Raw genomic sequence first — 27,059 nt, 5'->3', positions numbered from 1 at the left:
CCATCTAGGGAAACTAAGCAGGTACCCCAATGGACATACTCATCCCTCCCAGGCCACTGTCTTGGCATATCAGCATTAGGTATTCAGGGAATTTGAATGCTAGAGAATTCAGTTAACTTTATAAAGTAGTTGGCCGTGTAACATAATCATTATGTTGTTTATATTTGTATGATTTTGTTGTCAGAAATGCTTAGCCATTTTGTTCTCCTCCACAATGTTTCACTGATGGTTTAAAATAAAAGAACCCAATTCAAAAATCATCCAGGTCATAGAATCATAGAATGGTTTAGGTTGGAAAGGACCTTAAAGATCATCTAGTTTCAACACGCTTTTCGCATGTCCACTGCTGTGGTTTCCCCACCACAGAAAGTCACTAGGTTGGTCAGGCAGAACTTGCCCCTCATGAAGACATAGTGGCTGTCTTGAATCACCTCCTGTCATCCAGATGCTTTAGCATAGCTTCTAGGAGGATCTGTTCCATGATCTTCCCAGGCACAGAGGTGAGGCTGACAGGTCGGTAGTTTCCAGGGTTGTCTTTTTCTACCCTCTTCAAATATGTGCACAATGTTGCCTTTCTTCCAGTCACCAGGAACCTCTCCCAACTGCCATGACTTTTCAAATATCATGGAGAGTGGCTTGCAAATCACATCAGCCAATTCTCTCGGGAATCTGGGATGCATCTCATCAAGTCACATAGACTTACATAAGTTCAGGTTCCTTAGGTGGTCACAAACCTTATCCTCACCTACAGTCAGAGAGGCTACACCCTCCTCGTCCACCTCTTGTTGTCCATTGGCCTAGGAAGGGTGAGGAGAGCAGCTGACAGTGAAGACTGAAGCAAATTGTTGTCGAATACCTCAACCTTCTCCTCGTCTGTTGATAAGAAGTCACCATATTCATTCATCATTTGGGGTCCGCTTCCTTTAGCCTTCCTTTTCTGGTTGACATGTCTGTAGAAGCCCTTCTTGTTAGTCCTTCTTCCCTTGACAAGTTCAGGTCCAGCTGCACTTTGGCCTTCCTGGCCCCATCCCTATACAAGCAGGCAGCATCCCTAGACTCTTCACAGGATACCTGTCACAGTAAGTGCGTTAGCATAAGTAAGCTCTCTAGAAGTCAACTGGCAAAATATAAACATATTTATAGAAAGAGTTCAAACTCTTCCTCAGTGGCTTATGGTATCCCAATACTTTGACAACTGCCCCAAGCCAGGAAAACACAAGGGATTAAAGCACCTTCTTAGCCTGCAAAAAAGGACAGTTTCTTTGGCTGCATCGTATTGGTAAATCATCCCCCTCAAAGTGCCACACAGTCACCTCTAAACAGATAACACACTTTTTTTTTAAAAAAACTATTTATTATGTATTGAAAAAATACAATTGTCATAGTCGTATCAGCTTCTGTGTCAAATCTCCCTTGCCCCCCAATAAAGCACACAGTGTAAAGGTCCACAAACATTAAAGACTGCACAGGAAATTCAATAACAAGAGCTTACAGGACCATTTACAGAACTTTAAGCAAAATAGCTGTTTAAAAATTTGGAAAAGAATAATTATAATTCTGAAAAAAAAAGCTGTAATCTAATATCAACTCAATTCTAGCCTTTTCTACTAGGATGTCAGGCTCTATTTTCTATTGCCTCTATGCAAATTGTTGCTGCTATTAATTCATTATATGATTTATTTATTTTTTTAATCCCCTCAAAATGAGGGCAGGCATTACACTGTGCTATAATGGAGAACAGACAGTTGCTATGAAGTCTATAAGAACCGCGTTTCAAGAACAAGTATTCTTGGCAAAGATGCTTATCCTAGGAACACTGTGCACTGGCCCTGACTACAGCTGGTATTCATAACACAAGTGGACATGGCTAAGAAGTTTTTCAGAATGTAAAGAATGTCTGTAGTCATCATCAACTCATTTGTACTAGGATCCGAAGCTGAAGCATCTTTAAGGGGAAAGAGGCAGACAGGTGCCAGCCCCAACCTCTAATTTTAAACTGAAGGTGACACAATAACAATTTAAGACTAATTGTTTTCATTTTATTTGTTCTAATTTAGCCATTTAATCTGATCAGTATTGATCCTCATTTGAGAAATCTGCCCTAAACTTTTCTCCTGGAGGTCCTCTGAAGAAAGCTATGATAGATGCACAAAGTTCAGACACATACACGAATCCCTCTTCACATCTCTATGTAAAGAACTGTCTGGTTCTATCCCAGAATGAACACAATGAATTTTAAACAAAGTTTTGCCAAGTTATTCAGCAATTCATACAGATAAAGGCAGAATCTCTCCATTTAACTTAGAAAAAAATCGAAAACCATAGAAAGTTTAAGTTCTGGCATTACAAAACTTCCATGTTTCTTCCACAACTTAGCTGTTTTTTCTAGATATCTGTCATCTTAAGAAATGACCATTAGCTATAATTCTGCAAGGTTTTCACACAGTCACAGAATCCTGTTCAGGCTGTGCTGATGACAGAGACAAAGCCTTCACACAGGAATTCAAAACACCCTTTCACTGCAGTTGTCAACAGGGAACTCCAACTACACAAAACTGGCAACCGTCCAGATGTCACCCAGGCTTAGGGATTGAAGTACTTCAAAATAACTACTGTGAATCAACTTTTGTTTGCACTTTGTACATCACTTACTTGAATACAGTCCCTGTAAAAGCAAAATTCGTTCTCCACAGGGGCACAGGTACTTCTCCTGAATTCAGCCTGACAGAAGGTCTCTCCTCACCATCTCTTTTGTTAACCAGAAAAAAAAATGTTTTGTTCTGCATTACCCCTGAATCACGTTGCCTCCTTTTAGCCAGCAAGTGATTATTCTGCACTATAATTTTTTCATAATTGGCACCTTTCTATCACAAACCCATTTGCTTTATCCTTTCATATTATTCTATTTGTTCCCACAGTGTAACGTGATGTCAATGGTTTGGGTGCTACAGAAATGCCTATCTAATATATACCTACTTGTGGCCCACTCTTACCCTTCACACCTAAATTTCTTCTGGCTATCCTCTTTCCTGTCGGAACATAGGCAACTGCTACAGCTAGCTAAGATGAGCAGATATCTTGGTTCTGCATTATTACAGATACTAATGGCAGACAAAATAGTTTTCTTCAGAGGCTCTGCTACCACTTTCAGACAGTCAGGCAGACAGGTGAGAACAGCATTTCAACTGAGCTGTCCCAGGCAAGTAATGAAAAACTCAAGAAAGAAAAATAAAAGCAAAATGATGGCTCTGTTTTCCCTGTTACCTTCGGAATGTCCAAATGGGTTTCACACACTAGGAACACTGAGGCTATAACATATTCAAAGTCCACTCAGACAAAATTTCCACACGACACACTGGAGGGCGTTCAGACTGGTAGATCTAATCTCATTTAGGTACATAGGTAAGATTCCTGAAGTTAAGCAAAACTCGCTTGTATCAGAAAGCAGAAGTTAATTTCCAATTTTTATACCTCCAGTGTCAGTCAGTAAAATTTAAATTCAGTTTTGCAGTTAACTCAAAAAGATAGAAAGTGGAACATTCATAATATTAAGTCCACCAAGCCACACTGAAGATTATCCACTGGAACTGCTTAGACAAGAAAATAAGCAATGTGATTTTATTAGACTGCACGACTCCAGAAATTTCAGAGATATCAATGCAGTGATTTTTCACCTACGACATGTGACCAGAATGTGAAGCTAGCTTATTTGGCTCTTCTTCAAATTTCCTTAAAAAAGGGCGACTTATTCAATAAGCAAGATTACTTAACAGCATGCAGTAATCCAGTTGCAGATTGCAATTTTCAGGCAAGATTTGTTCACTTCCTTCTGCTTAAACTATTACAAACCTTAGTTAGAAGAAAACCAGCCACAGCATATTCTGTAAATTGTTTCATATTCACTAGATGCAATTCAATATAATATAAAATAAAATATAATATAAAATATTATTCAATGATAATACACACGTATTATCATTGGTGTCCAAAGCATACTGCTTTTTAAGTAGCATCCTGTTTAACTGTTAATCTTTTATAGAGACCTTAAACTATGCAAAATGCATTCCCCTTTCAGCCCTCTTCCTTTTCTTTCGACCTACAAGAATCCAATTTAAAGCAGCTACCACTTCAAAGATTCATTATGCAACAGACACAATGATAATTGTAGTACTTGTATTATTTACTGGAATAAATTAAATAAATTGCTTCCACAGAATATGGACAGTCTAGAAGTCATGTAAAACACAGGACGAATACTCTCCATTTGTGTTGTGAAAACAATCTTGAACTTTTTTTGTATTAGATACACAAGTGTAAATTTTCTTCAATTTGCCTTACATCCAAGTATATAGAATAGTTAATAGTAGGTAAAAAAACACCTAATATTTTCTAATAGAGTGCTGTTAGTGGATGATGGAAGTTTTGAATGTTCCTATATAGAAACTAATGCAAATGTGACTGTACAGTTTGGAAAGAGATTTAAGGCAAGGGTCTTGTTAAAGTAAAGCTTGTGCATGCACATTCTAAATCTTATAAAATTTTAAGCTACGGCTGGATTTCTCCATAAAATATTGTTTAAGTAGGTTCACCAATCATGCAGTACAGAAGCTGTCTTAAAAGAGAGAAAAATAATCCAATCAAAGTGGGTTGGGTGTTTGGGATGGAAGTTTTATACTTATACCTCAGCATATTTAGAAAATGAGTTTTGCCTGGATATAATCTCTAACCCCTTGAGTAAATCTGTATTAAAAAATAAAACCATACTTAAATTCATACTACCCTTTTTACTACACCAAGTTTAACTCTGAAAATCTCCTAATGCTCTGAAACAAATTAAGCCTAACATAAGCTATATAAGTAGCATTAACCTAATTTTACATAAACCTCCACTCCTAGTTTAGATACTGAAAGACGAGCAGGTCATTTAAGCATCTCAGAAAAACTTATCTTAATATAGTATTACACTCATTTCACAATAAGGAAATTAAGGTTAGAGATCCACATTTACATGCTCAATTATATAAGGATACTAAACTTGCAAATGGGATTTCAGTAGAACCTCAGTTTTCTCACACAGTGGCATGTCATCAGCACTGAGCATTCTTCATTCTGTGGCTTCAGATGAGGTAGGCACTGAATGCAGTCAACTCAGCTTGGATGCTCTAACTACAATTTTCACGGTACAGGAGTACAGACGGCAGCCACCCACTGCTGCTGCAATATTTGAAGAAGTTATCTCTTCAAACAAGTGACTAAATCTAGGAGGCCTAGCTGTGATTACCAGTTGACATGTGCTTTCCCGTAGACTGGAACTGCGTGCTTGCGCTTCCACACAAAGGAGAACATTTAATTTTGCATTCATTTAACATTTGAACTTTCTGTGCTAACCATAGGCTTTGATTTTTTTCATGCAATCATAGAATTGTTAGGGTTGGAAGGGAGCTTAAAAATCATCTAGTGCCAACCCCCCTGCCAGAGGCAGGGGCACCTCCCCCTAGACCAGGCTGCCCAAGGCTCCATCCAGCCGAGCCTTGAACACCTCCAGGGATGGGGCATCTACAACTTTCCTTGGTGACCTGTTCCAGTGTCTCACCACTCTCATAGTGAAGAATTTCTTCCTAATGTCTAGTCTAAATCCGTCCCTCTCCAGTTTATACCCATTCCCTCTTGTCCTACCACCACAAGCCTTTATGAATAGTCCCACTCCAGCTTCCTTGTAGCCACTTACACATACTGGAAGGTCGCTATAGGGTATCCTTCGAGCCTTCTCTTCTCCAGGCTGAACAACCCTAACTCTCTCTGCCTGTCTTCATAGCAGAGGTGCTCCAGCCCTCTGATCATCCTTGTAGCCCTCCTCTGGACCCATTCCAACAGCTCCATATCCTTCTTATGATAAGGATTCCAGAACTGGACACAATACACCAGATGGGGTCTCACAACAGTGGAACAGAGCAGGAGAATCCCCTCCCTCAACCTGCTGGTCACACTTCTTTTCATGCAGCCCAGGATACAGCTGGCCTTCTGGGCTGTGAGCGCACATTGCCGACTTCTGTCAAGCTTCTATCAATGAGCACCCCCAAGCCTTTCACAGTGCTGCTCTCAATCATCCTCCTCCTGTATTGAAACCACTTATCACCCCAACCCAGGTGTAGGACATGGCACTTGGCCTTGTTGAACCTCACGAGGCTCACACAGGCCCACTTCTCCAGCTCATCCAGATCCCTCTGAATGACATCCCATCCTTCTGGTATGAGAACTGTACCACTCAGCTTGGTCTCATCTGCAAACTTGCTGAGGGTGCACTTGATCTCACTGTCTGTGTCATTGATGAAGACATTAAACAGCATTGGTCCCAGTACAGACCCCTGAGGGACACCGCTTATCATGGATCTTCATCTGGACATCAAGCCATTAGCCACTACTCTGTGAATATGACCCTCCAACCAATTTCTTACCCACTGTACCGTCCACCCATCAAATCCATACCTCTCCAATTTAGAGAGAAGGATGTTGTGGGAGACCATGTCAAAGTCTTTACAGAAATCTAGAAAGATCACATCCGTCCGTTTACCCGTGTCCCTCTATGGTCACCCTATCATAGAAAGTCACTAAGTTGGTCATACAGGACTTGCCCCTGGTGAAGCCGTGCTGGCTGCCATTAATCAGCCTCCCTGTCCTCCATGTGCTTTAGCGTAAATTCTAGGAGGATCTGCTCCAGGATCTTCCCGGGCACGGAAGTAAGGCTGACCGGTCAGCAGTTCCCAGGGTCATCTTTTCTGCCCTTTTTAAAAATGGGCACAATGTTCCCTTCTTCCAGTCACCAGGGACTTCTCCTGATTGCCATGACTTTTCAAGTATCATGGAAATTAGCTTGGCAACCACATCTGCCAATTACCTAAGGACTCCAGGATGCATCTCATCTGGTCCCATAGACTTATAAATGTTCAGGTTCCTCAGGTAGTCACAAACCTGATTCCCCTCTACTGAGGGAGGGGGTTTATCCCCCTGGTCACCATCTTGCTGTCCCATGACCCAGGAGGGGTGAGGAGAGCGGTTATCAGTAAAGACCAAGGCAAAAAAGTTGTTAAGTACCTCAGCCTTCTCCTCATCTGTTGATACGAGGTCACCATTCCCAACGTTCTCTTTGACCTTCCTCTTTCGATTGATGTACCTGTACAAGGCCCTTCTTGTTAGTCTTTACTTCCCTTACCAAGTTCAGCTCCAGCTGTGCCTTGCCCTTCCTGACCTCATCCATTACACAGCAGTGTCTGGGCAGTGTCCCTATAGATGTTCCAGGCTCCCTGTCTCTGCTTGCACTGCCTGTGCAGTTCCCTCTTCTTCTTTAGTTTAACCAGCAGGTCTTGATTCAGCCACACTGGTCTCTTCCCTTTCCTGCCTGATTTTCTACATATGGGGAGTGAGCACTCTTGCGCATTATGGAAAACATCCTTAAATATTTGCCAGCTCTGTTCTGCTCCCTTGTCCCCAAGGACCATGTCCCAGAGGGTCCTACTGAGTAATTACTTGAAGAGTCAGAAGTCTGCTTTCTTGAAATTTAGGGTCCTGAGGAGCCTTCCCAGAGGCTATTCTTCTACAAAGTTCAGAGCTAAAATGCTTTCTTTAAGAAGTTGTCCAACAGGATTTATTAAAAATGAGTAAATGACAAGACTATATTTAAAAATCAAAACAAAATAAAACAAATAAAGTTCCAGCACCACTGATACCTTTTCCCTGGCTGGAATGCATGAAGACCAAGTGTTGAGCTGATGAGGTGACTATAACTGAGATTTATAAACATATCACAACTTCTGCCAAATGCTTGCATGAGTGCAGATGTAGCTCCTAAAAGGAGTTCTTTTTCTTCCTCTGTTTAATGTACTTCCGTAGCCAATAACCTGCAAGCACTCTAAATCTAGCTAAAAAGGTTTCATTCTGGACTACAGTAAGTCAAATAATTGAGAGTAAATTAGTGTCTTACAGATACCAATAAACATACAAGAGCATCTCCATTCTCTTGCCTTCCTGTGAGCTAAGTTATCTATTATCTCAGGTCTTACGATAATCATAATCACTATTCTTATCATTCAAACTACTGTAATTAAATTGACCTGTTTGCTCGGAAGTATCAGGTAAAACTACATGCAACAATGGAAATGGTTAACCATGCTACACTAAATAAATATTACTAAAACCAAGTCCTGCACAAATGTAAAATGACAGTTTTCAACCCATTTGTAATGTTGGGATTTTACAAGAATCCAAGTAGTACATTATGTCTAGTCTTCACTGAATTTAATAACATACCTGATAACAGAACGAATAAATTATTAATCAATGCTGGTTTTAAAACATTCAAAGGTAATATTTGATCTCTGGTGAGAACTTAAGACAAAAATGGTTCATTTTATAGTTGCTCTCTACATTCAGGAAGACCATTTATTCTCTCCCAGACCTTGGTAACATTGTACAGCCTTGCAGCCTAGGTTATATAAAGAGCTATAAGCCCAAGATAGCACATTCTAAACTTGAGAACTGGCCTCTTTTGTTCATAATGTTTTGATAAATATCAGTAAAATGTTCTTTATGCATAACTACAATACATGTCAAATACAGTACTCAGTAGCACAAGCATAAAAAGTGATTTATTCCTCTGAAGTGATAATCCATTCCGATGCAACACAATGAACATCTCTACAGGCTCTTAAAACCAGAATGGACTTCATCATCCCTCTTCCTCCATTATTCTGACCTTGGTCTTACTCAAGTACCAGATATGAACATGTGCAAACCTCAGTAGTTTAGAAGCAAATAAACTGCACCACCAGTGCAAATATAAACATACTTTGTTGAACTATTCAGTATAAGAACACAGAGAAACAGAAGGACACGAAACATTAAGATTATAAAATAATGGCAAAGTCCAAGTAGGATTTGTTACAAGAAATTACTTCACTTATATGTAAGTTAGCAAGATGTTTTAGAAACATAAGAGGATCTGATCACTGTATATTTTTCTGATTGTAAGGTGCTAAATACAGCCACTATCCATGTATATTAGAAGAGATATAAAACAATCTTTATTGAGCTTTCTTTTAACATGTATTTTCTTTTGGTTTGTTAACAAACAGTGAGCTTGGACTTCAAAACCACAATAAAACAATCTTTCACTAACCGACTAAACATTTGAATGACACACACAGACAAGAAGTTTTCTGTAATATTTTCTAAGTAGGCAATTCTTAACAAAGAAGAGCTTTGTCTTATAAACTAGGCTATTTTATTATTCCTCACCTTAAAAAAATATGCATCTATTATCAGAAAGATCAGAACGATCTTTTGTCATAACATACAGTATTTAAGTTTAGCCTTGCTTGCTTAAACTAAGGACTTTGTTTTGCTTTTATATATATAATTCCTACTATCATCAATAGATGTTTTAGAAACATAGACTAAATCAGACTTGTATTTAAGGCCCAGTACAGTATGCATCAGGCAAAAAAGAAAAAGGAAAAAAGCAGCCATGGGCTTACTGCCCAGACTCTTAGCCATGTATCACTTAATGTGCTAAATAATACTGCGTCAACAACGTGTGTCAGGGAGACACACGCTTCTTCAGCAGCATTTGGAAGACAAAGCATCTCTACAGCACTACTGAGACCTGCCTTGAGTGAAGGGTTACAATCACTCCCACACATTTATATTTCCACTGTTACTAAATTGGAAGAAAGTCCAGAACAAAGCTAAGACTCTTGATCAATCAGGCTTTTTAACAAACAAGTTTGGTACAGCTGCACAGAAAAGAAGACAAGCTGTAAATAGCACTTACACTGGGGACCTCAGGACATCAAAACACTAGAGATGGTATTGCAAATACGCTGGTTCTCTGCATGAGCACAGAAAGGCAGATCCCAACAGAGACAAAGTGTAACATATACAGGGCATTAATATTGATTTTGGAAGGCTGAACTGAGGAAAACAGAATTCTCCTTTACTCTCTCTGCAGTCAGTATAATTATTCATGAAAGAAGTGCACTGCTACATGAGACTTTGTACTAAAATTTCAATGAATCAGCTTCTAAGGAAGGTCATTGCTTACTTCTTGTTAATTTTTATTTCCTTTCCAAATCACCCATAAAATACTAACGGTAAGACACTCTCACAAAAACAGGAAATCAGAGACTACTTCATGCTCATTCTTGAGAATCTGTAGTCCCAGTTCTAACTCTTCTGCAGAGTGAACTACCATTTGACCATTTTGAAAGCACAAGTTTTATTAGCAGCTGTTTTCACCACCTTTCATGAGAAAATGATGTGGTCCCATTTGATTGCTACCATCCAATAATCAGATTAAACCAAAATAATCCTAAACTGATCATGTAAATATGCAGAGAGGTATTCAAAGTATTGTTTGAAAATAAGATGTAGAGAATTTCATTTTTGCTTCCTACAGTTTATAAGCAGATATGTATAAATGGGCAAGTAATTAGAGCAGTTGATAGCATATGCTAATTTCTGTTGACAGACACAATTAAGTTCTTACTTTAACTACAGTCAAGAGGATATATTATAAGATTAGCATGCCGCAATTTATCGGTAATTCAGTGTCTCGGGTATCTAGGTGTCAAAACTACAGGTTTATAATTTTACACAACAATTTAGTTACACATTTACAACAGGCACGAATCCAGACCACTGAAGACAACAGACTTTGGATCAGGTTTCCACATTGAAAAACCCACTGTGTTTATTTAGCTAATATTTTTAAACTCTTACCTCCCCTGTAAGTGTATCATTTACAGATTGTTACACCTACAGCGTATTGCAGATTTATATCCAATTAAATGACTCAGTTATTTATGAAGCCATAAAAGAAAGCTGTGCTCTCAGTCACCTGAGAATAACAACTAATGACAGAATTTTCATTATATTGACTGTTTAATTAGAAACTTTTCAGTTACTTATTTACTGAAGACACATATTTTACCTTCTTCTCTTGTTCTCTGTTTTCTTGGGTGGGAGGTAAGGGCAGAGAATCACAGAGGAACATAGTATGAATTTATCATGCATGAGTAAATATACTGGCATTAATAAAATATGGAAATGGACAAGTTTTGCAATAATTAATAAAAGAACAGTTATTTTTAAGAATAGACAGCTACTAGAATGCAAATATGATGAACAGGAAAACTCAATTTGATACTACTGTTCACATAAAAAGAAAACTACAGGTACTTATAAATGAATCTCAACTACACATTTTTGGGAGAAAGTAAAAAGTTGTGATTATAAGATAGACATTTTTTTAACACCAGTTCAAAAATGGATACATTTTTGGATGCACAAAACTTGGATTAATAAGTGTTATTCCTATTATTAGGAAAATAAATACATTCTGCAATTTTTTATTTGTTTTGGTTGGAATCCAAGAACAGAGAATACCAACAAGGAATCAGTCTTCAAATATTAGAAGACTGCTTCAAAAAAAGGAGAACAACAGTCATTTCTCCAGATCCATGACCCAGGAGATGGGAAGCAATCAGTTTCAGTTGTGCCAAGAATTATTTGGGGAAGACAACAGGAAAGAATTTGTCATTTCCCACTCGGATAAACATCCTGTGTTAAGTCACAAAATCTCTCTCAGTGCAATTTTTTATTTTTTTTTTTTTTTAAATGCCAGGTTAAACAAGTAGCTGTCAGGAAAGACATAAGACTGTTGATTCTGCTTTAGGGCAAGAACGCAGAATAAATCTTTTCTGGATGGCCCTATTAGCCCTGCTTTTCTATGACTGAAAAATATACCCTGTAACCACTTATTTTGAGTGAAACAGACTTGCAAAGACATTACACCTGTAGCCCTGCTTAACTTTATCTACTGTAAAATAAATTGCACTTCAGAAAGGTTCATTTTGTTCCCAAAATGAAATTAAGATGATAATTTTTTTATCCCTGGAACACAAATTTCAGAATATGGTACTCCAAATGTGGGTAAAGGTTATCTGCAGACATTTCATTTTTGTTCCAGAGGCAAAGAGGTCTCAAGCACACTGCAGAAATTCAAACCATTACAAAACACAGAAATTATCAGCAGTTCCACTGCATAACCAGCATCTCTTTTCATATAAAAAAATAAAGTGTTTACATTAAACTTTATTGCACCATCAATTTTTTTAATATCCCCCATTCAAAGTGAAATATTAAATTATACTTATCAAACAAAATATAAGGTCTTTTTAAAGTCTCAAGTATATATAGCATATATGCTATACAGATAAAGAACAGTCTAAAGGAACGAAATACATCAAATCAGAGATGACAGAAAACAATCACTAGGTTGTTTATTTTCCATTAATAAAAAAATGATTGCTAAAAGATTGCGTAGGCTACTGTATGCATTGTATGCATGAAAAGCATCCCTCCTCATTCAAGGTGTTGAAGCTGGTGACACCTTCAAACTGTCAAGTGCTGCATGGATTCTGAAGTGCAACCTGGACTCCATAGAGTATTCTTTGTAGTTGTTTCTGCAAACAATAAAGTTATTTTGAGAAAAACATTTTTGGCCTACTTCAGACATGCACTGAAGTACCAAAGTTAACAGCCTTCATTCTTTCAAAATGAAACAGGTTGATACACAGATGAGTTATAAGACATTTAAAGCTACCTCCACAAACTGAGCAGAGACTTACACTAGTACTAATGATTATATGTGCCAATAAACCTAATCCACATTGTTAACATCTCTTTCACTTCTTTTGATCCTTTCAACAGCCCTCCCAATTACTGAAAGCTGCTGTGAAAACATAAGCCAGAAGACTATAGAAAAGAAAAATTGTTAGCTGAAAGTGTATGCTGAGCTTTAAAACACAACTCAAGAGTAATTTAAAAATAGAGGGAGATCACATTTTGCAATCCAAACAAAAAGGCAAAAAATAACCATGTTTCTAAAAAAGGTTTTAGGAGATTGTTTCTCACTCACTTTTACAACACTATTGCATGACTGGTATACTTCTCTTTACACACAAGGGGAAAATTCTACCCCACAGTACAATCTACAGATGAAGCTAACGTGCAGCTCTGCAGTAAATTCAGCTGCCTAATGCTCTTCAGTGACACAATGTGAAAGAGTAAAGGGAGGTGGTTGGAAGTGTACTGGCTTTTAACCTCCTCCCACTAACACCTTTACGGCAGCAGATGTAAGCTCCCCAGCTGTTCTCTGGGACAGAGGTGTTATAGATCCTTTCTCTGGACTCTCAAGCTCCATCCCATGCATGGATTGGAGCCACACACCCCAATAAAAAGGAGACATTTTTCCTTCATACGCTGTCTTGTTTGACATTGTCTACTCCACTGAATTTGAAGAACAGTTTCTTGAAACTGTAAAATTTAACTATTATCAGACAACTTTTTCAAGTCAATAACATAGATATATATATTTTTTTATATATATATACACATACATACACACACACACACTATATACACACAATTCTTGTATTTTGCGAAGAGGCTGGCAGGAAGAAAAACAAATAGCTTCATTCCTAAAGTTACTCAGATGTTCTTAATCTACTGGCTGATGCAAACAAAAAAAAATCCACTCACTTTGCAGTTTCTATGTATCTTACTGCTTTTTCTCTGTCATCCTGTTGTTTGTACAGAAGACCCAACTCATATAGGGTGAATGGCACCAAATAAGTATCGTATTTTATGTGCTTCTCACTGGAAAAAAAACCCAGAAAAATACAGAAATGGTTAATTACAACCTTTCCTCAAGTGATCAGTTAATGCAATCACTGCCTGTAAGAGCACATAGCGAGAGAAAACACTTTGGAACCTTCTTCTTGATTAAGTCTGTACATGTTAATTATATCTCTAAAGAGTGGACATAAAAATACTATTAGCATGACCATCTAGAATGAAAAATGAATTCTTTTTTACTTCATATTTGTATTATGGTATGTTATCCAAGCTACCATGAACACAGTTCCAAGACTGGGACCCTATTGTGTGACTTACAGTTCAAAAAACCCAACCATCCCAAAAAGCTACTTGAGACAAAACCAATGTCTACTAGGTTAGGCAGTATTACACAGATACTTCTTTCCCACACACAGAATTGAGATGCCCTTACACTAGCTTGCCTGAACAAATCAGCAGAGAAGTAAGAAAATTCAACTTTTCCTCAATATAAAAAAATCTCAGAATCAGTATCATTGGAAGGCACTTCCAGAGTTCCTCTAGTCCAATCCCCTGCTCAAAGCAAGGTCAATGGCAACAAACAGTCTGTGTCCACTCAGTTTTCAAATTACAGCAGGTTAGGTTTCCACTACAGGGCAAGGTGAAGAAGGCACTTCATGTCTTTTTTTTTTTCAGCCTTTCCTGTCTCTTTTATAATCAACTCTTTTTCATTCTTGTCTGGGTAGAATAATATAAACCAATATTGCAGTGAAGAAAGTTTACAAGAAGCTCTGCAAAATCTCTTAGCATTCAGAAAGGAACACTTCCAAAGAGGAATTTTATCCACCAAGATAAGCCTTGACACACAGGAAGTATCTTAAAGCAGACTGTAATGCACTGTGGCAGCCCAAGCAATGTATACAATAAAGCTGACCAGAATGTAGACACTTAATTTATCAGAAAACTCCTCCTTCTTATGCATAATATCCACTTTATGAAAAAGTACTGTCTGAAGATTTTCAAGATGTCTCAGCTCTAAAAGCCTCCACTCTGTCAACTACCCAACTCACTTACGGTCTTAGAAACAGCAAAAGAAGGCAAGATGGCAAGAAATCAACAACAAGCAATAGAATTATATGTAACAAATTCTTCTAAAATACTAATTTTTCTAAATTATTTATTGAAATTATTTATTGAAAATTCACGTGTAAAACAGCTTTTCAGCCTAATTACTCAAAAAATTCTAAAAAGCTTACAACTGCAATCACAACATGACTCGAAAGAAGCTATTGCAGTAGATATAGATCTGAAACCTAAAGCATTTGACCGTCCTGTGTTATGGTTTTATTAAGTTTTCAACTGAAACAGGTAACAACAATTTCTCACCTACAGAGAGAAGTACTAAATCCTGAAAAAAAAACCCAAACAAGAAATCCATTTTTACTTATATTGATAGTTCTGCAAATACAAAACCATTATAACAATAATTCTGAATGTATTTAGATAAATTCATTACCTGTCAGTCTGATTTATTTCATCTAAAACCACACATTTATATAAAGTTACATAATGTTAAATTGCTACAGAAAAATACTAGCAAAGCTGTGTGGTTTCTGAACTACTTTCAAAGATTCCAGCTCCTTAAAAAAATGTTGAAGTTTAATTATTCAAAATTCTAACACGACGGCTTCTACAGTGGTATCAGAAATTTCACTCAAAGCTACAAAATATAAAACTGAGAAGTCTGTTTATGTTACTTTTACCTTTGAATTACTTTACTGAAACACAGTTCAGCTTGCATGAGTCTTCCCAAGTGTTTCAGGCAAAGGCCCTTCAGTAACTGCAACATGCATACATCATCTGTATAGTATTCATTGTGATCTAAAAGTGAAATTATGACACATCAAGTAATCCGAATACATTATGAAAAGGAAAACTAGAATATGTATTTAGACTCAGGACCTTGCTTCTCAGATTTTATACTTCAAAACATACATATCTTCCAGGCACAGTTTTAAATACAGTCTACTAAAGAAGACATGTTTATAACTCTATATCTTTCTCTTTAAAGACACAGGCCAAAATGATATAAGAAGAAATTGCAACAGTAAGATATTGCCCAATCTTCTCTTTCTGGAAGTCAGTACAAAGAAGGCATAAACAGGCACCAGTTAAAGATTTCTGTTCTTGTAACATTTAAAACAGTAAGTAAAACCTACAGTGAGACTGAAACCTCCTTCACACTACATTATCTTAATAGCTTCTTCCCCTGTTGCAGAGAGCTGGCAGACCTCCAATAACACCAGTAATGTGAAAAGCACAAGACCACACTAAGACTGTGTCCTGTGGAACATTTCTGAAGCATTATTTGGCAGCACAAATTCAAGGAACCATGGTTATTTGTATTACTACCATCTCTAAGGATTAAGAAGCTTCACTAGCAGTGTATAACATTTGGAGAATTCAACGAAGTTTTAAGCTCAATACCACTAAAAATACGAGATGAAAGAGCCTTAATGAAGTGATTCAGAAATGCAACCTTAAAAAGTATGGTTCTTTCTTGTTGCCTTGGTTTATAGCATTTGCTAGGTGCAGGGAAGGAAGAGAAAGAAAACACATACGGATAGACAGATGGTGGCACATACATTAACAATTCAGGAAGCAAAACACCTTCCCTTCAGATCATGTTGTTTACAACTAATTACCAGCTCTCTAAGGTCACATTAATTTTTTTCTTAATAGTCTGCCAAAAAAATCCTATGTAAACAGTTCTGAAATATGCAAGACTACAGCATCCTAGGATTCAGCAAAGTGCTTTGCCGCTACATTCATGCTTACTTCTGTCTGTGTTTAAACCTCAAAAGTCTTGATAGATAATAACTGACAGACTGTACATTTAGTGACAGGTAGAATTGCACTGAGTAAGTATTTTGCGTTCTCTCTAGCCTGTTTCACCAGGCTAAGGTATTGGATTCATGTGACTGTCTCCTAAAGGACTCATACATTGAAATTAAATGAAAGGGGTAAGCACTGATGTCAGTACAAGCTGGCTAGACTTAAATAATTTCAACTAGTATTCCCCTGATATTTCACACAGAAAGAAAAGCTATTACGCCAAAACACTGACAGTAAACGACAGTAAATGCACAGGCAAATTTAATACAGACAACCATGCAATAAATGTGGGAGAACCATCTTCCTGCAGTCATCTGTATCAGAAGAAATACCATTAACAGGACTAGAAAACATACAAGAAAATATTTTTTTTCTTGAAGTTACAAATTCCTTTTTATATCTTGGAGACGACATAAATGTGCAAAAATAAGATTTCCAGAAATCCTGAGGGAGAAAAAAAAATATCCAATATCTCTCATCTCTTCCTTCTACTACCTCTATTCTCAGCTTTACACAACATAAAACCACTTACAGGCCTTGACAGATTCCTTGCTGTGCCTCTTCACTTGAACCAAATGAAGTATCAACAGCTCTATGCAGTCTCAGTCCCTAAATAAACCGTATGAATAACTAGCACACTTTTCTGCATCACCTTAGCAGTTCTTTAAAGTTACCTAGTACTGATAGCTGGCTCTTAAAATTTTCCTTGTATCCTTGACACACTCTGCTAATACCATTAATCACTTTCTTTGGGTCTCAATTCATCAGCAATTCTGTAATCAGTCTTTGCCTTGTCTGAATCCACATATTTAAAAGCAAATCAGGCTCACAGAAGTAAACTCCAGAATAAATCTACATTCAACTGCAGTTATTACTAAAAAAAATACACAGAAACCATCAAACCCAAATATGCTTCCAGATTACATCCTATTCATAAACTGCACATTTCCATAAGAAAAACATATTAGTTTAATTTCTGTTCCTTTTATTTTGGTGCTTTGTGCGCCTCTTCTTAGGAATTTGACAGGAAATTTACTTCACTATTACAAATGATTAGCACTTATAGTACAAGCCTCTGCATGATACAGCACCAGATTCTCAGTAGCTTCTGCCAGAACCGTCAGCACAGAATGCACAGGAATACTACTTTACTGCAGATGTCTTGTGTATTGCTACATTTTAGTTTCAATATGACAACAAAATAAGGAAAAACACTAGAGATTTAAGAGGCACGGTACTGATTCTGCAGATACGTGAAGAATGCCATAAAAAAAAAATTAAGAGAAGCAACTCAGTCCTGGCCTTGCAAGTTACTCTCATTTAGTTTATTACACCATCCAAATTTTACCTCTATGCATTTCTTGTATGTCTTTGCATAACTTCTGATGCATCACGTCAGTTTATATGTAAATCATAATTACATGTACTTTTACATTTCATAATTAATGTTTCAATCATTTGGAAAAGCTAGCTTTTCCTAAATTGTTCGTGTGATTAAAACCTGGGTTTATTATAAATTATTTCTAGTGAATTACTGTTTAAATAGTTTCATGTGCAAAAAGATAATATTTATTCATTCTAGAATAGCTCAAAAGAGAAGTCTACAGAGAAGTTCACCTGATAAAACCTAAAAAACCCAGGTACTTCCGCAGTAAACCTGCTGTAATAATGGAACTTAAGCTCCTTTAAGAATAAGTTAGGGACTGGCTCTCTAAATACTACCCTGAATATCTATGCTTCAAATACATCAAGATCTAAACCCATGGACAAAGATTACTTTTTAAAAGTATTTTATTTTATACTAGCAAACTTATTTTATTTTGTCAGAAAGTAAAAAAAAAACCAAACCACTCATGCATAGTACTTATGACTGTACTTAGTCATATTCCGCTCGGTATATGAACTCAGTAGTAAAGTTGACGTGTGTTATAAATTGGTTCAAAGTATTTTTCAGACATTTAAGAAACTTGCAGATTACACGCCAAGAATGCTTTCAGGGATTGTAATGTCTTTGTAAGAATCAGTTAAGTTCTGTAACTAATAACCTCATGTGCTAGAGTTTTCTGTATTCTGCTGCAGCATTAGTCAAGCTAGATAAAGAAGGTATTGAGGAACCACCGCTAATTTTCATGCAGCTCCAAAATTTTAGTAGATTTAATAGGATATTGCCTGAATGAACACTTACCTCACAATACATTAATAGACAGAAGTAAAGAAAAATGTCAGCATTTCTTACCAGCTTATTAATTACATCTTAACTGATCACTTACTGGTTTCATTTTGTAAAGCCATTTCTTCTTTTTCAATTGTTACCAATAAGTTTTCAGTGAGGTCTGCTCTTTTGCCCACAACTGCAAAGCCATTCCAGACATACATCATTTCCTGACCAAAAAAAAAAGAATAAATGAAACAAACTCATGGAATTACGTAAATATTTAACTAAAGAGTATCCTTTGGAAGGCTGTTATGGAACGTTTTGAGCACATAAAAATACTGCCTACGAAATCTTGTTTTAAACAACATGAAAGGTTTCAAAGCCAAAACACCTACTGTGGAGAAGCCCATGAATAGAAGTATCTGTACAACCTCAAATAACCACCCACAATGAGTACAGGACATGCAGTCAGTTCATGCAAGTTTACAAAGACAATCACATTTGCCTTAACAATAATTTAAAACTGCAGGAGAGCATCTATGCATAGGGGAGCCAAAATGACACTGAACACGTATGGGCAAAGCTAACCTGGGTTTCTAAGTTTTCAATGTTTTGACACCTTTTTAATGGATTCTATCATGCAGTTTCATACATCTTTAAAAACTAAACTGAACAGATTTTATCACGATAGTTCACCATCATCCATGTAACACCAGCTAAACTGTGTATTTCAGGATCTAGTGGCCTCTGCCATGTGAATTACAGAAGCACATTAAAGTAGCCACATTCTACAGGATTTTAGATCAATTTCTGTGCGTATCTGTGGGTGTGTGCATACATATACACCATAAATACATATGCATACACTCCACAGTGTGTGTTTTTATATATAGATGCTATAATCTGTAGGCTGTTTCCTTCCATATAGAGCAACAGTGGAAAGAGGTAAAACTTTCTGGACGAATCTGTGGTTCCCATACACACAATTTTTTTAAAAAATCAAGGCAAATACTGGCACAAAGGTTCCCAGATGCTTCAGTACAATAATAAGTATTATGTTTGTTTTGATTCATTAAATAGTATCACATTCTAGCACACAGAGAATAAGAGAATACCTATACAGAGTTAATGTTAACTAATAACTTTGCTAATATCCTTACTGAATCATCACAAACACAAGAGCATAACGCATAACTTGTTCTACTGTATTTGACTTGTAATTACACTTCTGAAATACGAAGCCCGATGTCTGAAGCCTGATTCTGAAGCTGATGCAACAGATTATGTGTATTTTCAGGAGAAAAAAATGGTTCTACCGAAATCTGAAATAGTGTTATTGACACTATTAACTACATTATGCTAGATCCATTCCAGTTCTGTAGTCCTATCTTATTTACACTTGCAGCAGTATCACCATACATTATGTTCATTTTGACTTAACTCACAGTGGAAAAATTCTTCAATTAAAAGATATTTAAGCTGACAGCAAGTCCAAAGACGTATACTTACAACAGAATAACACTGTGCTATACATGCCCCAAACAACCTTATCATTTATGTCTTTACACATAATAAGTATACAATGAATTTTAAAACTGATGGATTATGAGGACTCTTCCTTCTGCATAAATGAGCTTTAACAGAAGAAACTCCTTCTCAAATTATGCTTTTCATCTTGAATTGTTGCTAAATCATCCATGTGCAAAAATTTTAGCATATACATAAGTATCATTGCTGTGCACACATAGACAGTGTAGTACAAACACCTTCAAAGTTAAAAGCATGGGAAATCAGAATAACATTAGTAAAGCATCACTAACTTCTGCACATTTTACTCAAAATCAATCTAAGAAAAAACACCCCACCACCCTTCATGTTCACCAGAAGAACAGAAAGTGCTGAAGTACTCCCTAACTTCCTAATGAGCCTAGAAGACAAGGACTGAAATTCTGCCAAACTGAAGTACGTGAACATATATGCTAGAAACCCATGCAGGTTTCCAGGCGAAACATGACTTTCAGCCTCATGTGGCAACAGCGATCATTGTATATCTGAACTTCGACGTGAAAAATCTGGTTCTGGTTTTGGACTTCTGCTACTCAGTAATATGATCCAGCCCCTAGTACATTTCACAAAAATCCCCTTGCATGAATTCAATAATTCTTTTAAAACAGAATTTTAAAAACACAGAGAAAAATGCTACCTGACAATATTATTCTTAGCCTGTATAACAAAACATACCCTTTTTTTCCTTCTTATTTGAAAAGGGTGAAAAGAAAGCAAACATAAATACCAAAGCAGGCAATATCAGCTTCACTGGTTGAGAACTCGCATAGCGTCGAGCTTTCCTTACTGCAAACTTCTCGGTTGGGATAGATTTTCCTGCAATTCTCTGTTTTAGACCATCCACCTGTCTACAAGGAAGGAAAATGGAAAACAGAAATTGTTTTATCTAATTTTTTTTACTCTTATTTCATTTATGAAGATTTGCTGTTCAACTCTGAAGTATAACATCTTAAATTGTTTTCATGCTACTGAGACCACAGTTGCAGTATGTGCGTTTGCTGATAAAAGCATCATTTTAAATGAGGCTAAAATGCAAGACAAAAACTGAAAAGCTTGATGGTTATAAGTAGGAACCAAGTCATACAAGGCAGAGATACTCAATTCAAAAACTTTTACATGGGAAAACAGGCTGCTCATATAGTTGCTTTATAAATGCTTACCTGAATAAAGATACAATGTTTTCACCAGTCCTTTTCAAATCATCCTCTGGAAGCATACATAGAATTGCTGCTTTCTGGAATACATATATTGCCTGTTTTTTAAAAAAAGAAACAGCAACATATTACCACAACTAATTTGCAGTGTTCAGTCAATACCCTAAGGACTCTAATCTCACTCCGTTTGCTGTAGCAATGGGTTTCCATTAATTCTCAGGCAAGTGGAACAACGGAAACTTAACATTTCACTTGTAGCATAATATATGCTGTAGTTTTATTTTCAACATACTTACTGATATTCTAAATAAGTTATTCAGAATGTTAAATGTGTCTCCGGCAAAGAACAGAAATATTTATTATGCAAATAAGGTTACATAACAGACCTACTCTACAGTTCATTACATCGCTATATAATTGCTACATTTAGATACATGCCTGAAAAAACAGAAGAAAATATCTGAGTACAAATTCAAGGGAAGTTCAATAACTGGACTTTACAGTAAAAAAAAGAAATACCCGTATTTGTATTCAAGACATTTATACTTCATGTTGAATATATTATCTTCCTCTTCTGCCAAAAAATTGGATGTATGCCTTTTCCACTAAGCGTACTAACAGACTAATGTAGAAAGAAACACACAAAAATGATGTATCAAACTTGCAGCTTGTGCTTGGTTCATACTTAGAGAAACATCTTTACAACAACAAGGCAGATACCCCAGCTTTTCTCATGAGACCCTGTCTCCAGCAGCCTTCTCATTTCATGCTGCAAATCATCTGCTGAGGAGGTGTGCTCTCATCAGTTAATAATTAACTAAAAAAACACAGTTTCTTCTGCCAAGTTTTATTAGTAAGTGTTAGAACTTGGCTTGAGATGCAAGTTAACAGTTTTCCTCTCACTTTCAAAACTCTGGTAAGTATCTCTGTTTTCACAGGGTCTGCAGCACTGTTAGTTATGGCTCTGGTGCTTCAGAATCTGAAATAAAAATTCCTCCTTAACCATCCAGTTAAACCTACCAGTTTGGTACAACTGTGTCTGCTTATGGGCTTCAGAAGCAAAATTACACTTATTTGCAAATTGAAATGCAAATTCAACTGCAGAGAAGCTACTGGTATATCATAACAACATCCACCTGGCCATTTACCTTAGACCACCTGCTTTCTTTGCTGAGTTGGTCTGCATATCGATATGCTTGAAGCCAGTTCTGCTGGAAGGTGTGGCACCACATCAGTTCCCAGTAACAGAGATGATGAATCTGCTTCCACTCTTGCTGGGCTGCTATGCATTCTTGGAACCTCAGCTGCGCCTGTGACATCATTAAGTAAGAATGATTAAAACTGACTCAATTACAGTTCCACATGAGAACTATGTCTAATTACAGAGCAAATTCTTTCCTAGCACCCAAGTGGAGAACACTTGACTAGTAAAACAAAATAAGCTTCCTTTCCAAGCCTCACTTAGAGAGAGAGAAGTTGGAATCAAAATTGACGATGAACAACGAACAGGGATACAAGCATAATTATCAGCCTAACTCAAATAAGTTACTCAAATAAGTATTTTTCCCCCAAGGTACTGAACAAACAAATACCTTAAAAAGAAAAAAATTATTTACCTTTTCAAAATTTCCTTTCAGTATATCTATTCTGGCAGCATAAAATAAAATAATGGAACCCTTGAAAGGAGATGAGAAAAATACTCAGTTACTATTTTAAGGTCAGAGAAGTACATCTCTGTTATTAACTTTTTTGAGAATACACACATTTGGAAACTTCTGGAGATAGGGTTCCAGGAGACTATCTGCTTCCTGAAGGTTGGCTTCCCCAGTACCTAGAAAACATAACACACCAACCTCAATGACTTAAAAACCTGAATTCCATAGGTTAAGATTTTGGGTTCTAAATTCTATTGTGGCTTGAAGAGATTAATGAATGACTGCTTTTATGCAAATGCAGAATTATTTCATCATACTGTGTTTCTATAAAAATGTGTTACTGCCCTGAAGGTACTAAGTGATTTTAAGACAGTCAATGTCTGTAAGTAAAAACAAAAGAGAATATATGAATATTCTCTAAAGAATTCCATTATAAATACTAGTAATATTTTTAAATCCCTGTAATTGCTTTAGCAAATTATGAAAACATTTCTCAGCTACCTCCACTCCTAATTTTAAGCTCAGTAATGACATACAGGTGATACTGAAAGAAATGAAGTTCTCCTTAATTTCCTGATGAGCCTGAGGGACAGGGATTAAAACACTTCCAAACTAAAGAACGTGAAAATACGTCAAAGACACATACAGAATTAATGGTGGCTTTTAGCCCCATGTGCCAAAGCCAATTAATTCACAACACGTTTCAACTTCCAAGTAAATTGTTTGGGAGTACAAACTTCTTTCTGGCGATAGTTTTCACAATATCTGACGTTAATTTCTGAATAAGGACTTGTCTGAACTTAAGTGTTTTGTGATATTTAGCTGCTGCATGTTGAGACGGCCCTCCAAATGGAACAAGATGTTGGTATAATGGTATCTACCCTCACTATTTCTGCAGAGACAGCTTTGTCAGAGATCATAATTAAATATTCAGCAATCTCTTGTTACAAATCTAAATGGCCACAGTTTCAAAATTCAGTTAAAATAACCACAATATCTACCATAATGTGTAGCATAACTGAGCAGCTACACAGTGGGTCTCACCAAGGATTAAGGAGACGTAAGTATGATAAACCAACAGGGTGAAAGTACACAGAATGGCCCTCAAACTGCTGCCAGATGCGCCTTCCCGTAGTTGACAGAGGCCCAACTCCTAAGAAACATCACAAACACATGCAGAATTAACTATCAGTACACAGAGTTACTATGAATAGTTTCTGGCTTCCCCATATCCAGTTTTCCTTTCAATTATAAGAATTTCATAATCCAGCACTTTATTACCTCATGTCCAACACACCCTTCTACCAAAACAGTTCTGCTACAGATGACAGCACTAGCAAGGAAAAGATTAAGTTAAAGTGGAATAAAATTACTCATGCATTTGAGTGCTCTGGTGAAATGGGAACACCACACAGACCATGCAGACACGCAGGTTTACGTCCCTTCCCCACCATTTTCTGGCTATGAGCCTTTCAGAACAATGTCTTAGAATTTGTGTTTGATGAGAACCTCTCTCAACTGTTCCAGGGCTACCTGTCAACAGGAGTTTTCCTTCACAGAAATCCCTGGTCTATTACATCAAGTCACTCACTATTTTGATATTCTTATCAAAATATCAGCTCTGCTGACACATCAGCTTCTAGACACTGTTTCCAGAAGCTGCAATGGAATTTGTGTGCACTGAGGGGAAAGAAAAAAAAAAAAGTGCAAGAGCTCTCAATCTCCCGCTGAGAGAAATCATGAAAGGAAGGCAAGAGACCAGCATGGATAAGTCAAGATCTGCTGTTCACACTAGAGGGTAAGGATATGGACAGGGAGTAGAAGCAGGGACAGATGACTTGGGAAGAGTATAGGGACACTGCCCGGTTGTTTAGGGATTGGGTCAGGAAGACCAAGGCGCAGCTGGAGCTGAACTTGGCAAGGGGTACAAAGAACAATGAGAAGGGCTTCTATAGGTATGTCAACCAGAAAAGGAAGGACAAAGAAAGAATACACTTCTCGATGAACAAGACTGGAAAACTGATAACAATAGACAAGGAGAAGGCTGAGAAACTCAAAAACTTTCTAGTCTCCCTCTTCCCCGGTAACATCTTCTCTCACACCTCTCCAGCAGATGAACTACAGGATGGGAACTGGGGGAGCAAAGTCCCTCCCACTGTAAGAGAAAACCAGGTTTGTGACCACCTGAGGAATCCGAATATATTCAAGTCTGAGATCTGACATGACGCATCCCAGAGTCCTGAGGGAATTAGATGATGTGGTTTCCAAGCCACTTTGCACGCTATCTGAAAAGTCATGGCAGTCAGGTGACGTCCCTAATGACTGGAAAAACAGGAACATTGCACACATTTTTAAAAAGGGCAGAAAGGAGGACCCTGGGAACTACTGACTTGTCAGCCTCACCTCTGTGCCTGGGAAGATCATGGAACAGATCCATCTACAAGCTACGCTATAGCACATGGAGGGCCAGGAGCTAATTTGAGACAGCCAGCATGACTTCAGCCTTGTCTGACCAACCTAGTGACCTTCTATGATGGACTAACTACATCAGAGGACAAGAGAAAAGCAATAGATGTCATCTATTTGGCTTCTATAAGGCTCTGACACGGTCCCCCACAACATCCTTCTCTCTAAATTGGAGAGATAGTGATTTGATGAGTGAACTGTTCAGTGGACAAAGAATTACTTGGATGGTCACAAACAGAGGGTAGTAGTCAATGGTTCAATGTCCAGATGGAGGTCTGTGACAACTGACGTCACTCAGTGGCCCACATGGGGACCAGCATTGTCTAACATCTTCATCAGTGATACAGACGGTGGGATTGAGTGCACCCTCAGCAAGTTTGCAGATGACACCAAGCTGAGCAGTGCAGCTGACATACTTGAAAGGTGGGCTTGCCATCTATATGGACACAGGCAAGCTTGAGAAACGGGTCTGTGTGATCCTCAAGAGGCTCAACAAGGCCAAGCGCAAGGTCCTGCACCTGGGTCAGGCCAACACTTGGTATCAATACAGGACAGGGAATGAAGGGAACAAGAGCAGCCCAGCAGACAAAGAGTGCAGGGTACCGGGGAATGAAAAGCTAGACATGAGCCAGTAATGTGTTCTTGCAGCCCAGAAGGCCAACCATATCCTGGGCCACATCAAAAGAAGCATGGCCAGCCGGTCGAGGGAGGTGACTCTGCCCCTCTACTTCACTCTGATGAGACCTCACGTGGGTGGGGAGTGGAGACCCCAGCTCTGGAGCCCTCAGCACAAAAAAGATATGGACCCGTTGGAATGGGTTAAGATGAAGGTCACAAAAATTATCCAAGGGATGGATCACCTTTCCTATGAGGCCAGGCTAAGAGATTTGGTGATGTTCACTCTGGAGAAGAGGTGGCTCAAAGGACACCCTATTGTAGCCTTTCAATACTTAAAGGTGAGCCTATAAGTATGATGGGGACAAACTTTTTATCAGGGCCTGTTGCGCTAGGACAAGGGGTAACAGTTTTAAACTAAAACAGAGCAGACTTAGACTAGCTATAAAGAAGAAATCTTTTACCAAGAAGGTGGTGAAACATTGGAACAAGCTGCCCAGAGAGGTGGTATAAGGCTCACCCCTGGACACAGTCAACGTCAGGTAGGGCCAGCCTCTGATCAACTGATCTAGTTGACTGTGTCCTGCTTATTGCAGTGAGGTTAGACTTGATGACCTTTAAAGGCCCCTTTCAACCCAAATCATTCTGTGATTCTGTAGGAAAAGGAATCCAGATTCATGAAGACTAATTCAGCTCTTAACACATGAACCTTCTTCCCATTCTTTCCAGTTTATGCCCATTACAGGATAGCTTGACTGCTTGGGGGATTGTTGAGATGAGCTCCGAGCTTTCCTGTTCACAACCAGTGGCTCCTCAAAAACCTATCAGAGGTTAACAGTGCTTCCTCAAAACAAGCATTAACTTAACAGGAGTTTCATTGCA

General features: G+C 37.7%; 1 protein-coding gene across 2 annotated transcripts in view; it reads right to left on the bottom strand.

Annotated features, from left to right (window-relative positions):
• Positions 1–8,624: 8,624 nt before the first annotated feature.
• TTC39B (tetratricopeptide repeat domain 39B) overlaps positions 8,625–27,059 on the bottom strand; it is a 75,321-nt gene continuing 56,886 nt past the window's right edge. For both annotated transcript variants that reach the window (XM_069880051.1, XM_069880054.1), the window contains 10 exons: positions 24,141–24,249; positions 23,205–23,272; positions 23,058–23,117; positions 22,590–22,751; positions 21,448–21,539; positions 21,015–21,135; positions 18,837–18,948; positions 15,435–15,552; positions 13,597–13,713; positions 8,625–12,518 (listed from right to left, as the gene is read on the bottom strand). In XM_069880051.1, the coding sequence (XP_069736152.1) occupies positions 12,422–12,518; positions 13,597–13,713; positions 15,435–15,552; positions 18,837–18,948; positions 21,015–21,135; positions 21,448–21,539; positions 22,590–22,751; positions 23,058–23,117; positions 23,205–23,272; positions 24,141–24,249 (1,056 nt within the window). In that variant the 3' untranslated portion in view covers positions 8,625–12,421. The remainder of the gene's footprint in view (positions 12,519–13,596; positions 13,714–15,434; positions 15,553–18,836; positions 18,949–21,014; positions 21,136–21,447; positions 21,540–22,589; positions 22,752–23,057; positions 23,118–23,204; positions 23,273–24,140; positions 24,250–27,059) is intronic.

The sequence above is a fragment of the Phaenicophaeus curvirostris genome, chromosome Z (assembly GCF_032191515.1).
Source record: "Phaenicophaeus curvirostris isolate KB17595 chromosome Z, BPBGC_Pcur_1.0, whole genome shotgun sequence".
Lineage (NCBI taxonomy): Eukaryota > Metazoa > Chordata > Aves > Cuculiformes > Cuculidae > Phaenicophaeus > Phaenicophaeus curvirostris.
The sequence above is the reverse complement of the archived record's forward strand: the minus strand, read 5'-3'. Positions and strand labels throughout refer to the sequence as shown.